The sequence below is a fragment of the Polyodon spathula genome, chromosome 2 (genome assembly GCF_017654505.1).
Source record: "Polyodon spathula isolate WHYD16114869_AA chromosome 2, ASM1765450v1, whole genome shotgun sequence".
NCBI classification, from domain to species: Eukaryota; Metazoa; Chordata; class Actinopteri; order Acipenseriformes; family Polyodontidae; genus Polyodon; species Polyodon spathula.
Window position 1 is genome coordinate 16,881,294 of NC_054535.1, and position 15,258 is coordinate 16,896,551.

The 15,258-nt window shown below is 41.1% G+C and overlaps 1 protein-coding gene across 2 annotated transcripts; it reads left to right on the forward strand.

Annotated features, from left to right (window-relative positions):
- The first annotated feature begins 981 nt into the window (after nucleotides 1–981).
- On the forward strand, nucleotides 982–15,258 carry LOC121330806 (N-acetylaspartate synthetase-like). Of its 2 annotated transcripts, XM_041277612.1 has the most exons (3): nucleotides 982–1,442; nucleotides 4,055–4,219; nucleotides 14,849–15,258. In XM_041277612.1, exons 1-3 carry the CDS (start codon nucleotides 1,133–1,135, stop codon nucleotides 15,214–15,216), a joined length of 843 nt encoding a protein of 280 aa, XP_041133546.1. In that variant the 5' UTR covers nucleotides 982–1,132; the 3' UTR covers nucleotides 15,217–15,258. The 2 variants fall into 2 exon arrangements, with proteins under 2 accessions (XP_041133546.1, XP_041133556.1); XM_041277622.1 differs by lacking the exon at nucleotides 4,055–4,219 and having other exon boundaries at nucleotides 983–1,442.

The window sequence follows — 15,258 nt, forward strand, 5'->3', positions numbered from 1 at the left end:
TATGTAGAACCAGAATCGACCGCGAGACTGCAGTGAATGGGAATTACGCAGCCCGTTCTTCATTGTGAAGGTGACGGAATCTGTACGATATACATACACAGTATATAGTATTGACTATTATCAATGCATCGCAGCCCATTCATTTGCCTGCCTTTGTTCAACACCACGCGCACCACAACATAAAGAAAAACCTGGAGTGAATCGGCTAGTAAGCGTGACCGGCTGTCTGGACTGTAACGTGAATGAATAATCCATTCATTCTGAAAGCAGGTGGAAATTATTATTTCTTTATTATTATTATTATTATTATTATTATTATTATTATTATTATTATAATAATAATAATAATAATAAATTAATATTATATAATAAGCGTTATTAATCAAAATAATTAGTTTTAACGTAAACCAAATTAGCATTTGGAACGCAATGGAGCCTGTCGGACCAAACAATGGTCTTGTACAGAACAGAGTACCCCCAAAACCCATATATATATATATATATATATATATATATATATATATATATATATATATATATATATATATATATGTGTGTGTGTGTGTTTGTGGACTGAAAGGGAAGCAATGATAAACTACATTATATCCTATCTACAACGTCAATGCCGCAAAGCGCTGGCAGCCGCTGTCACTACTGGCCCTGTAAGAATCGATACACAATATAGACAGACCACAGTTATTCTTTTAAAACGGAATCATGGGGATGTGATGGCAGGCAGGCAAAACTACATAAACGACGATGACTTTAGCAGAAAGAGAAGACGTCGTTTAACATGTATACATCACGCAGTAGTAATCTGAAATAGAAAACAAAACGATTTAAAAAAAAGAAAAAATAAGAAACTGGGTGTTTTTTTTTTTTTTTTCATTCTCCTCCTATTGATGTCACGTGGTGGTTTGATGCAGCCAATCTCAAAAGTGCTAGGACCCCCCGGGGCCCCAGAATCTGAATCCACCAGCTATGCCACATATAAATAGTGCTTTAAAATGCAGCTTATTCTCTTGGTCGTGTGAAAAGCTCAGGGTTGCAGCATTGTTCACTTTTCTTTTAATAATACAAGTCATACACACGTTACATTTTTTCTCATTTTAGTATTTCTGAGGCAGGTTGCATGCATTGTTTGTCTCCAAAAATGGTTTGCGAGACTAAAATCGTTGCAGATGAACATTCCATACCAGGGAGCGAAAAAGATTCCATTATCGTGTCTGCTTCTCAAATGTGGACTTCATCGTCATCATCTCCGAACAGTCTCGAGGAAAACCTGAAAAAAGATACCGTTTCTATCCGCGAGTTTGAGCTCACTGATCACGAGGATGTCCGCCGCATCTTTTATGATGGGATAATGGAGAGAATACCTAATACGGCATTTCGGGGTTTAAAACAACAAACCAAAACGCAAATTATATATACATTTATAACAAGTAAGTGAACGTGTGTACACTACCTCCACATTTTCATTTTTATCATAAGAGCAGTGTGTGTGTGTGTGTGTGTGTGTGTGTGTGTGTGTGTGTGTGTGTGTGTGTGTGTGTGTGTATATATATATATATATATATATATATATATATATATATATATATATATATATTTTTTTTTTATGTGTGTGTGTCTGTGAGTGAGTGTGCCTGTGTGTATTAACAACACCAATACATATATGACAACTTAAACTGGACCACATACTGGTGGCCAGCAATATGTCTGGGATTAGAATAATACGTATTTTACCAGTAATAAGTATGGGTTAACAGAGGTCAGCCTAGTGTTAATATCAGATTGTACACAGTCATTTATCATCAGAATTTTACAGTAAAGGATGTAAAATTTACTGCCGTTCAACTAGGCGTCTCTTGAACCAATACGGCCAGTTACCGGTTACAGCATGAATATCTCTGTTACAAGATCAAACCCGAGCTGTTTTTTGCTGGAATTTAGTTTGTATTGTGTTGTTGAAGAAGGCAGGGTGTTGCAGACAGCGCATTTTAGGAAACCTTATTGAATTAATCCATGCGTATGGTTTTTAACATAATCTGTCATAGTAATTTATGGCCACATATACCAGATTCTATAATGTAGCTCGTGCGCACATATATTATTGACCGGTGATTTTCTGTAATGGAAATTACAAGTGGTCTTGCCCGTACACCGCCTACAAATAACAAGCGTTTGGGCTGCATTCGTTTGTTACATTGTACCCGTTTGTGTTCACAAAAGCGATCTTATTCAAAGTGCAGTAAAGATCTAGACATCTTTTTTTTTTTTTTTTTTTTTTTTTTTTTAATTAAACAAAGAAGAAGAACCGTCCAAACAATTAATTTAAACACGAGTTTAAAATTTGCCTGTCTGTCCTGTGTGTGTGTTAGGCTATATATATATATATATATATATATATATATATATATATATATATATATATATATATATAATGGTATCGTGTAATATGACATGATCATCCTACTGACAGTGATTGTATGCAGTGCGTACTATACCGGGTGACGCATGAATCATGAATGGAGCGTGTGCGCGCACAGACCACTGTAGTCTCGCCGTTATAGCATGCACCCATTATTTCTGCTGCAAGTCAGACTGCTACATGCGTGTGCATTTCATCCGGCCCTTCTCCATTAAACATATTTTTGAAATAAACCAGCTGGTACGGCCAGCGAACATAGTAAAGTCATTTATTAACTAGATACAATTTGTTGTAAATGTGAAAACGCCAAATACAATAATTAGGCATTGCTTACTAAAAGCCTAAACATATTTGAAATCAGCGTAAAAAAATAAAAAATAAAAAAATGATTCCAACCCGAAAGAGACATATTGAAAAACATGCATTTTACCAATGTTAGCACCAAAGTATGAATACAAGATACAATACAGAAGACAGGATAAGAGAACAACGTGACGAGAACTCTCTTTATAGAGCCAACCTACATACATTACCGTGTACTACCGTACAGCAGCGAGGCGCAGCCAGTTCAAGTCGATATTCTACTAGTGTCATCTGCACAGAAGCAAAACGTGCAATGTTGCGCAGCTGTTTTGCATTTTACAGTGGCGCCCCCTGGTGAGAGACTTGTGTGTTTGCAAATTAAAAAAAAAAAAAAAAAAAACAGTAATACAGTAGATTATTATTACTTATGTTCTTTGTGCCAATTTGCTAGTTTATATTGGTAGTTAACAGGTTTTTTAACTTTATAATTTAGAATATAATATGTTTGCACACTGCATGTATATTATAAATATATATATCTATATATATAATATATAATATATATATATAATATATATATAGATATATATACATAATATGAACATAGGTTCCATCTTTTTAATATGCACATATTATTGAATGCTTTTGTTTAATTATAATATATATTGTAGCAATCTCGGACACAAGCCCGGGACTTCTCATACTAAAGCATAGCGCTGATACCGATGTAAAAGAGAGCCGACTCCTTTGCAAGGAGCGTATGTCGGGCTTATGACTCTGTGTGTGATTATGTCACCTACCAGCCCTGCTGCTGCTGCCTGCCCCCGTGCACGCTACACTCTCCCCTGCCAGTCTCAAGTCCTCCCCGGACTTGCTCATCAGGCTACAGTGCAATGAATGCGTGCCGGGGTACCTGCATCCCAATTCTAACACCAATGTAGCGATCTCAGTTAATGCAGGCAGGCGCATCACACATGGCGAGATCGGGCACGAACCCAGGACCCCTCGCACTGAAGTATAGCGCTGGTACCGCTGTACAAAAGAGCTGGCTCCTTTGTAAGGAGCGTATATCGGGCTTATGTCTTTGTGTGTGATTTTGTCACCTACCAGCCCTACTGCTGCCTTCCCCCGTGCATGCTACACTATATATTAAACTGTACTGGTTAAGATGTGTTTAGAATATATGGCATGTTTGTTTTGTGTTTATTTTCTCATTCAGTGTGTTTGTATAATTATGCTCGCTGAGGTTTGTTCTCTGAAATCAACACCTAATTCTCTTTTCTGACAGGTATCGTTTATTTCTCTCCCTTATCTCCATAGTGATGTGCTTTGTTGTGACCAAGTCCGTGGCGCTGACTTGCTGCGCGCCTGTCCTTCTAATGGGCGCGAGGTACTACTTTAGTAAGAAAGTTATCCACAGCTTTCTCGACTGCGCACTACACACGGACATGTCTGATATTGAGCAGTATTACATGAAACCTGCAGGTAAGGTTGCCTTGGTTACGTGAAGAGAACAACAAGAACTAGGTATTTAAAGTAAGCTAATGCACTAATTTAGTATTCAGGCGGTCTAAATTAAGTAACTTAGGTCAAAACAATATATTTTATTACAGCTAAATGTCTGTTATGTTTTTTCCAGCCCCCCCCCCAAATTCACTTAAAAAATACCTAAGTATAGTGTATTATATTTTAAAAATAATATAGTTTCAATCGAAAATCTATCAACGGAAACATAAATGCAGTCCTGCAGCCTACATAAAAGCAGTTCATTGTCGGCAGCATCACACAGGTGACTTTTGTTGACGGCAACAAGAGAAACACATTTGTTGCCTGCGTGTTGACTTGCAGTTTACGGTGATCACGCGAGAGAAGCATGCAGTTGACAAGCTGGCAACACACATGCAACAATGTAATTCAAACCAGTCATAATGCACTTTTGTCACAAGACGCAAACATGCTGCGTGTGTATATAGTAGAATTATTTAGTTGGTAAGTCTACATGTTTAATATGCCAAACATAATCAGTATATCAGTATTGTTTTCAATACTTTTAATTCTAGGCTTTCAAAAGCAAGAAGGCAGACGTGAGATTTTTACCATTTATTTTTCAAGCCGTTTACTGTTATAAAAAATGTTATGACTGAGGATTAATATAGGAATGACAGGCATTCTGTATACACTGCAAATTAATTTAAATTAAAACATTTAAAAAATATATACGCTGCACATGTATTTTATTATTCTAAGAAATGTATTCATAGCTTAAATGTGTTATTGTAATCGTGGACATTAATATTCGCCTATCCACATACACGCTGTATTGCATATCTTTAGACTACATATAATTAATTGGATGAAATGCAGGCACAAGAATGTTCCATATACTCTGTCTGTCTGACTTTATGGTCTATATCCTTATTGTCATGTGACACTACTAACAAATGTTGCCCTCGTTTCACTTGAATCGCACTAAAGTGGGAGCCATGTCTCTGGTGTGTCACCGGGGTGTTGACCAGGGTGGTCACTTGAGTTTGTTGCCGTCGACAAAAGTTACCCATGTGACCAGGCCTTTAAGAGTTAAAAGGCAGAATTGTCATGTAATTATAACGACTGTTGGACCAAGAATAACCAACAGCAGTTTTTGTGGCCTCCTGAGTTAGCTAATAAGGCTTTGACAGGAAACGCGCCAATAAAAGATCTGTACAAACCAAGTATGTAACCTAAACTTGCATGTCTGCCTTAATTGTATCACTGGGAGTCTTTCCTTGCTTGCTAATGGCTTCAGAATCATACCAAATCAATTTGCCTGCTCTTATGATCTCTGGCGGTACCAGGGGCTTCTAGGAACATTCATTCTCCTGGTGAATTATCATGAACAATAAAACTTTGCAGGACATTTAGGCATCTTTCACGTGTTTAAAAACAGGTAGGGCTCATATTTTAGTCAATTCCAGAGCATCTCCATGTAATAGCATATCATACATAGGTGCTAGCTGGGTCATATTTAATTTAAAACATCATCTTAATGTCCGAGTACATTTCATTGCATTCATCATTTGATCTGGCCTGCGCATTGACAATGTGAGCACATGAAGCAGTGATTCATGAACCGTCTTACTAGCAGTGGAAAAAAGAAATCCCACACATTTGAATAGTAACAGTGTGAGTGACCTGAAATGAAGTCAGATTTCCCAGGAGTTGAGCTGAGACTAATGTGAAATGCATTCCATTAGCATACCACCCCCACCCTCCCTTGCAGCTGGCATTCCAAATAACAGGATCCTCAAATGTTTCTTTTCCACTATCTCTACCTTTCCCAATAAAACAATGAATCCCATTACAATACTGTGCTCAAGTTACTTAAAAATCCCTGCAAAAGAGAGCAGCTACCTGCGACAGCAGGAGTTCAAGAAACAGTCATTGATTTCTCCTGAGTTGATCACCCTTTGTCCCCAATCAGATGCCATCTGGTGGATCAAGAATACAAAATCAGTCGCTTGAGGGTTCATTCATAAAGCATTGGTGCATTTAACAGCAAAATTTATGAATATGATTTTTTTTGTTTTTTGTTAACACAAATGGATTAACTTTGACAGCAGATGGATGCTGCATATTTTATATACAGTAGCTGCTATGCCAAATTGCAAGTTTAAGCCTAAAAATACAACCATGCTGTATTCTTTTAGCTTGATTACAATAGGCTATATAAAATATGCCTACTCACTTAAGCCTATATCAGATACAATTTGTTATTGACTGACTGACTTTCTTTTTTTCTATCATTTTATATATATATATATATATATATATATATATATATATATATATATATATATATATACACACACACCATATATATGTATATATACAATACACATATTCATATATTCTATACAAAGAGAATATATATAAAATATATATATATATATATATATATATATATATATATATATATATATATAATATATATATATATATATATATAAACAGATATAATATGCATATTGGTATTTTATACCTATTTTTTCTCTTACAATTATAACCTATAGTACATGGTTGAATTATACATGGAATGAAAATAATATAATACATCTCAAGTATTTATTTCTTACTAGTGTTAAGAAATGTACGGTCCTTATCATTTAATAAAACCCATTTAAACTGCTGTGGTCAAATACATTGAGTAGCTCTATTAGATTTGAACAGGGAGGTTTAGCAATTTAATCATATCTGTGTAGGTACCCATAACGTCATCATTTCTTATATTTATAGCAGTACATTCTTTTAGGTAGTTCAAACACCTTGCCCTGCTATCTTGCTGTTTTTGTGCAGAAGGCTGGCAATCTGTACGTCACGACTAGGATACAGTTACAGTGCTGTTTGTTGCATTATCAAGCCAGAACAGTGTGCTTTTTGGTGAACTGTCCTTGAGCTCAGGTATTCTTTCCTGCTAGCTTGTGGCGTGACTCAGTCCAAGTCCATTTTGACCCATTTTCTTCTGTCTCACCCAACTGTGAAATTAAGAGGAAGAAAAAATAAATAAAAAACAGACCCCACGAAAAAATTATATGTGGAATCAGTTCGGGTCTGCTGGGGGAAATCGTTTTAAAAATCAAAAGCTTTAGTCTCCATGTGGTGCTATGCTCTTGTTCCATATTAATTTAAGTGTGCTAAATCTAACCACACACACACACACAATTATCTACTCTACCAATTAAAAATAAACCGTATCAGACAGTAAATAACAGTAAGTACTAGTTCTTTCTGCCTAGTAATAGTTTGAAAACATTTTCTACTTCTAAGGCTAATAGATCCCTGGCAGCCAGTAGCATCACTATAGCTGTGTTCATTGTATAACACATGTCTCCTAGTGAGCACATGCTCTCGCTGTCCCAGGGAAGGGGGTTAGCATGGGGAGTGATGGCAGAGCTGCAGGAAGAGCTGATGTAGAGTAGTGTTGGTCAGGGAGATTTATTCACACAGCATGCTCTCCAGGGAAAGGCTGGAGAGGAGGAGAGAGAGAGAGAGAGAGGAGAGAGAGATACAGTTATACTGCAGTACAGAAATTAAGATGACCGTAGAGGAGAACAATCACTTGACTCGACATTTTGGATCTTACATGGAAATAATTTGGCTATAGTAACATAGTATGCATATTAAATATGGTAAAGGAGATTTTATAGTTTTTGATACTATATTTCATATTAGTAAATATCTATTGTTTCAGAAGACCTTTGAATTGAATGCAAGGTTATTAATGAAATAAATAATAATGAAATAACTGCATCTATTAAGCTATTTAATTTTACAGAGGTGCCCAAAAGTATGGACACCCACCTATCTTTTCAATCAAAAATGCTCTAACTCACTTTGATATTATTACCACTCAGGGAAAGTGGAAGTGTACGTACTATATAAGAATGAATTTGTAGCTTTTATGAACTATTCAAAAGTACAGGTGTCGAAGATTTTTCGTAGATGAATTAGAGCGTATTGCACTGAAAAGACAGTTGTGTCATTTCTTTTGGGCACCACTGTACAAATTTACAAAGGATATAATATAAAAATGCAGAACAACAACAAAAAAAAACTAGGTAGCACCATGCTTCCAGATTCAAATACCCCATATTAATCTTCATAAAGCTATAATCGCTTAATGATAAAAAAGACTAAGGATTTCTTTGTTATACACTTGTTAAGTGCATGCACAAGTTAAGGAGATGCACAGAGATCTCTGATACTGTTCCAGCAGCTACAGCATTGAAGAGCTGCAGGGTTATTGAATGGGACGCTCCACTGAAACATGTGAGCCATTGGTAGAAGCTGCAGTGTCCCACAAACATGTTCGTTGCATACTTGCGTAGTTCAGCATTCAGTGCACTCATCACCCCAGATTTAGTTGAAACTCCCTTAATGAAACTCCCTTACATACTTGTCTGCAGCCTGTATTCAAATCATCACTACAGTTAGCTATATTTCCAAAGCTAGTTTAGTAGTAAATTCTGCCTTAAAGAAAAGCCAGTTGACCATTTCGATGTCTTCTAGCTGTTTTTACAATGCAACAATATAAACTGGTGTTACAAAAGAATGCTTTTAGTTTCTGTAAACATTACATGTGTCGTGTCGTGTCTCCCCCCCCATCATTACGACCATAACATTTTCTGAATCTTTAAATCTGTGATGGTCAATTTGAAAAACTCCAGGCGTGTACCCTTGCATCAAGAATAGTTTGTTTCTCATACTGCATGTGAGGCAGGGAGCTGACATTTTGCTATCATTGTTTTGTTATGTGAAGACAATGGCAGGGTGGTTAAGAGGATGATCAGTCAGTTGTATCGCTGCATGGTGAATTACTGTAGCTGCAGAGTAGTCTATTATCAATGCAACGAGTGCAGAAGGTCACAATTCCTATTAAGCTAAAGGAACACCCATTCTTCTTTGGTCAACATCATATTCACACAGAAGACTCTCCATCTATACTATTAAAAAAGCTGAAGCAAAGACCTTAACGTTTTCTCAAAGGTAGCGGATTGTGACCTTCACTGTTTAATGAAAAATGGTGTGGATTACAATCCTTTTCACAATCTTCTGCTTCAGTTTTTCCTGTTAAATGGAGGTTAAGCACAATGCCTATTTTAGGTCACTTGATAAAGAATACATAATATTTTGTTATTCTGTTCTATTAGTAACAAAATGTTAGGTTATTATCATAACCCTGAAATAGAAATGTATCCGTTACACAATGGTTAACCTATTATACCTGATTCAACTGAACACCTCTACCAATTCTGCGTCTTATGCCCATGACGTCAGCATGCCTGTCTGCCCCAACAGGAAAAAAAACTGCGTGCAGGACAACACTCGCTGCCATGCATTTTCTTCAGCCTACTGCATACAATGTATGCAGCGACCAAATAATTGTAGTGGATGCATTTCTATTTCAGGGAACCAGGGTTATGATAATGACCTAACGTTCCCTTTTAAGTACGAAATGTATTCCGTTACACAATGGCTAAGTATACGCAAGCCGTCGCAAGGATGTGACTTGCAGAACAGCCAATCTGGCGAGACCCATGGCTTGCCACAGATACAAAGCATGGTAACTCCACAGAACGCAGGAATACCTATGCATGTGCTTCTGAGTCTGGCTGATATGCCACAGTCAGCACTCTGGTTCCAAAGGCAGGGTTTTGAGGATCCAGGACATTAAGCCTATAAAACCTTGTGAGGGTGTGGGGAGTGGCCCACACTGCTGCATCGCAAATGTCAGAAACAGATGCACCCTGAGACAATGCCCAAGAGGTAGCAAGTTGGCTTGCTCATAAGCAATCTTGACTGTCTCCATGATCCAATTGAACAGCCTCAGTTTTGACAGGGCTTGACCTTGGTTCTTAGCTCCAAAGCATATAAACAGTTGCTTGGATTGCCGCCAACTTTTAGTCCTGTGAATGTAATACGCTAATGCCCTAACCGGACAAAGCCTATGGAGCCGACACTCATCGTCTTCCTGGAGTGGAGGAGGGTGAAAGGCCTCTAATTCCACTGACTGATTGACATGGAAGGTCTATAGGCATTCAGCACAAAGGCCAGATTCGTGCAGAGCATGACCTTCGTCCTAGCGGAGGTGATGGCAAGTAAAAACAATACCTTCAGAGAAAGATATTTAAGCTCAGTAGAATGTAGATGTTCAAAGGGTGGTTTCATGAGTGCACGCAGCACCACATTTAACCACCACTGAGGAACTTTGTCCTTCAAAGGAGGCAGAAGCCGTGCCCCTTTCAGAAACACAGAGTCTGGGGACACAGAGTCAATTTTAACATGACAAGCCGAGATTGCTGCCAAGTAAACCTTCAGAGTCAGGGGACTTGCCCTCATGAAAGAGGTCCTGCAAAAACTTCAGAATGACTGGCATGGAGCAAGTCATGGAATCAACCTGACGTGCCAAACACCAAATTTGGAACACGGCCCACTTGTATCCATACTGAGAGCGCGTTGAAGCAGCTCTCACATTCTGGGCCAGTACAGGGCCACTAAAAGCATCCTGGCATGTTTTCCAGGCACATCGGAAGCAATGCCACGGTGGAAAGGCATAAAGGAGAGTCCTTGGCCACTTGTGTGCAAGGGCGTCGACTCCCAGTGGACCCCTGCTCCCCAAAATGGAGAACCAGAGGGGACAATGAGTGGATTCCAGGGAGGCAAAGAGGTTGACCTCTGCTCTCCTGAACCTGTCCCAAATCAGGCTCATCACCACTGGGTGGAGCCTCCACTCTGAGCCGCACGGAACTCCCCTTGTTAGGTCTGTGGTGTGGTTTTCTGCTCCTGGCAGATGTATCTCTCTCCGGGACAGCAGGTGCTCATGAGCCCACAACAAGATTTGTGGGCTACCCGATGGAGATGGGGCGAGCACAGGCCGCCCTGATGGTTGATGTAGGCCACCACGGTTGTGTTGTCTGTCCTGACCAACACGTGTCTCCCCTGCACCTCCTGGAAGAAGCTCTGCAAGGCCAGAAGAACTGCCTGCAGCTCCATGACTTTTATGTTTAGCCCCACCCAAGGGGGCTGCCACAACCTTGCGCTCCAGCCTGAGCCGGAGGTGTCTGTGGTGATCACCTCTTGCCTGGTTATACTGCCCAACACCACACCTAGACACAGGTAAGCTGGCTGTATCCACCACAAGAGGGTCTCCATACAGTGTCAGGACACTGACAGGCAGAGATGTGGTTGCAAGATGGGATGATTCATCCTGTGAGGTAGATGGCAGTCACCAGCTCCGTGTGTGCTGCTGCCTGCATTGGGGACTTGGCACATATGATCCAGTCGTCCAGGTAATTGAGCACTCTGATGACTTGCAGCCTCAGAGGGTCCAGGATAGCCTCAGTCTACTTTGAAAAAGTCTGAGGGGCTAGAGAAGAACAACACATAACTTATAAGCGGTCCCTTGAAATGAGAACCGCAGATATTTCCTGTGGCCAGGTCTTATCGGGACATGGAAGTGGGTGTCTTTCAGTTCCAACATAGTGAACCAGTTGCCCGGTCTGGCTTCAGTAGCCTTTTTGGGCAGCAAGCAAACCAACTCTTTAGTGGATTCTTGCACCTTCTGTGAGCTCAGCAGCAGTTTGTCCACCGCTGGACCGAATGTATGGCCTGGTGTGACTGGGGCATCCAAAAGGGAGGCCTTGTCCCCATCAGGCACTTGTGCCTGGGAGAGCCAAAGGTCTGTCTGCAATTCACTGACAAGCTCTGCACACACATTGACTGGCAAGCCACCAGAATACTTGTGTAGTTACCCACCCGGGTAGCTAGAGCTTCTGCGGCATAGGCTTTTTTAACATCACCTCTGTGACCTTGCACTTTGTTAGGGCATAACACATCTTTGGAAAGGACCGCCAGATGTGGGCCCTGTACAAGGAAGGCAATGGTTGTTGCAACAGGAGGAAAGTGGCCAAGCCTCAACTCCTTGAAGTGAACCCGATATAACAGGTCAGCAGCCCTGGGGATTGCCGGGGTGGTGTCGGGGTGTCCCCAAGTTGATTGGACCTCATGCAGAACGTCCGGGTGGACAGGGAGCAGTACTGTGGTGGCTATTTTCAATAAAGCTATGAGTTCTGCAGAGAAGGGGAGTGGCGATAGTGTCCCGTCCTCCTCCAGCTCCTCCAGTTGAGGTTCCTCTAGCTCCTCAGCAGTTCCCAAAGCAGCGAGGGACATGGAGTCATCCTGCACCCACTCTTGTGCAGCAACAGACCAGGTGTGCCGCAGCCAATGCCTTCAACTTCTGGCTGTGGGCTGAGATGGCTTCCCACATGTGATCTATCTGGGTCTTAATGACCGGGTATCTTGGGAAATGGCATTGGCTAGTCTTCTTACGCTTCGGGGGGTGGGGTCGGGGTGAAGATGATGAGGCTGATGCAAAAGACCACAAGGGGCTTCTGCCATTGTGCTGTCGTTTTTTGACTGGTGCACGATCCGCCGATGGCAGTGCCGCACACCGCAGAGAGGGGGACATATCCCTCTGAGAGGAGGTCGAGGGATCAGGCTCTGCAAAGCGATTGTGCCTGCGCTCAACCAAATGCCTGGTGAGCACTGCAAGGCCTTACAAAAGCCCCAAGACACCACACACACACAGGTCGTGCAAGAATTGAACCAAGGCATCGTTGCAGCAAGACTATATAGTAATGCACACGGGTGGTAACACTGTATTGAAACACGGTACAGTGCGATACGGTATGGTATGCACAGTATGGTGCATGATGCTCAACCGACACACCACACACACAGGGTGCGGTACGGTGCACGGTGTGGCATGGTGCACGAAGGCACGACACAGTACGGTATAGTGTATGGTGCGGTATGGTGCATGGTGCACAACAGGGCATGGAGGCATGGCACAGTGCATGGTTGGTACTGGTAGGGCCTAATCAAACCGCGTGTGACCAAGGCAGCAACACAGGGATGCAGTGCAAGAACCTGAGAGCACCTGCTTAAAGCTCTTTCCCACTGACAAGCCTTCACAAAGTGATGCCGAAGCTGCAAAGCTCTCTAACTGTTGGGGTACAGCCCACAAGTTAGTCTGTGGAGCTTGAAGGCTAATCACAGTGCCAATCCAAGAGCGCTGGCTTACAAGCAGTAAGCTGTGCGCACAGCACCTGGAATAAAAAGGGGAGATATAACCGTTTCAACCACAAAAATGATTTAAACATAGTTTAAAGTTCCCAATATGCTTGTAAAAAACAAGGCTAATGAAACATCAGCCGGAGTTAAGGTAGAAAAGAGAGAGTGAATGATATTAATAATAGTGTGTCACTGGTCTGCAGAGTACAGGAGCAGGCAAGCCCGTCACTGCCGCTGGCCAGGGGGCCGCAAGAAAACAGACTCCCAGTAAAACACAATTCAATTATTTAAACAATTTTTTACTCAGCGGTTTGTCCCAAGGGGAAAAAGCAAGCAGAAATAAAATAAGACAAGCTGATCTGACTGCTTCTGGTCGCAGATAGCAAATTTTCCCTCTCTCGAACGCTGGGTCACTCTATGTAGCTGAAAAGGCTGAAATAGAAAATGGCACTGAGCTCCACCCTGCATGCTGTTTTGTCCCTTGTAGGGGCGGAGACAGGCGAGCTGATGTCACAGGCATAAGATGCAGCTTTGGTAGAAATGTTCGGTTGAATAGGGTGAAAGGAAACCAAGTTGACTTAAACCTTTGTACCACCATTTTTTCCACATTGCTTTTTGTCATCCATCTGCGCAGAGCTGTCATCACAAAAGAGCTTCTTTCTTCTGGCAGGATTGAAAAGTGCTGGTTTAAGGCAGAATGTAAATTTTATATTATTGAAAAGGCTGGCTTAAATTAAAGCCCACATGATCTCCCATGTTATTATCATTAAAGAGCTTTGGGTTTCCTAATTCAAATTTCTGATTCTACTTATGAATGGGCTGCAACATTTATGCTTTCAAGTGCAGAGCCCTGCAACAGGTGCGTTTTTTATTTGAAATAAGCCCCTTTTTTCATTCTTCTATCTAGGATGTAGAGGATAAAGCAATTATACCAGCAGTGTCATTCTGTGCCTCATGATTAAATTCAAGTGGATGTGATAAATACAATCAGTTTATTTAAAACAAAAGCTAATACTGGAACCACTTACTCGTACTGAAAAAGATATTCTCAGTTCACTGGTAGTGCTGCCAAGCGGTAAGTTGTTTGAAAAAGCAAGTATTCTAGAACTGTAAAATTGTAATGTTAAAGTAATCCTTTCTGTGGCATGCGTCACTCTCTCAGAATAATGTTTAGAAACAGCCAATCCTGTTTATTGACAACCAACAACTGCTATAAATTTCCACTTTTAGTCAGTGTTTATTTCCAGTTGATTTAACATTGGCAATGTTGGTATATGGGGATTCATCACAGGTCACTCTGTGAAGATGGTCATCTGTTCAAGTTTGGCTGTACTTGTAATTATGAGGTACTCTGTTCTACAGCAGAGTATGTCTCAACTGCAGTGCATTAAGACACTGAAAAAGACTTCTAGTCTGTTTGTACCAGTTTTTCTGCACTTTCTCTCCAGCTGTTTTACCTAGAGGGCCTTCCACAGGGTGATGCTAAGTGGCAGTTGTCTTTTTCAGGCTCCTGCTTCTGGGTGGCAGTCCTGGAGGGCAAGGTTGTTGGCATTGTGGGGGCCCAGGGCAACGAGGAGGACAACACGGTGGAGCTGCGCCGTATGTCTGTGGACTTGCGCTACCGTGGCAAAGGTATTGCCAAGGCCCTGGGCCGTAAAGTGCTGGAGTTCGCCATGCTCAACAACTACTCTGCCATCGTTCTGGGCACCACTGCAGTCAAGCTGGCTGCACACAAGCTGTACGAGTCCCTGGGCTTCCAACACATGGGTGTCACAGAAGAGTACACGCTGCCAGGGATGAGCCACTCCTTCTTGGAGAGAATGTTTTTCCAGCTTCGCTACCACCGCTACCGCCTGCAGCTGCGTGAAGAATAATTGTCCTTTTTTTTTTGTCTCCCCCAATCCACCCCCCCCCCC

Coding starts and splice junctions, on each gene's coding strand:
- LOC121330806 (XM_041277612.1), top strand. CDS start 1,133: ATGCATTGTTTGTCTCCAAAAATGGTTTGCGAGACTAAAATCGTTGCA. Junction 1,443..4,054: donor TATATATACATTTATAACAA/GTAAGTGAACGT, acceptor TTATCTCCATAG/TGATGTGCTTTGTTGTGACC. Junction 4,220..14,848: donor GTATTACATGAAACCTGCAG/GTAAGGTTGCCT, acceptor TGTCTTTTTCAG/GCTCCTGCTTCTGGGTGGCA.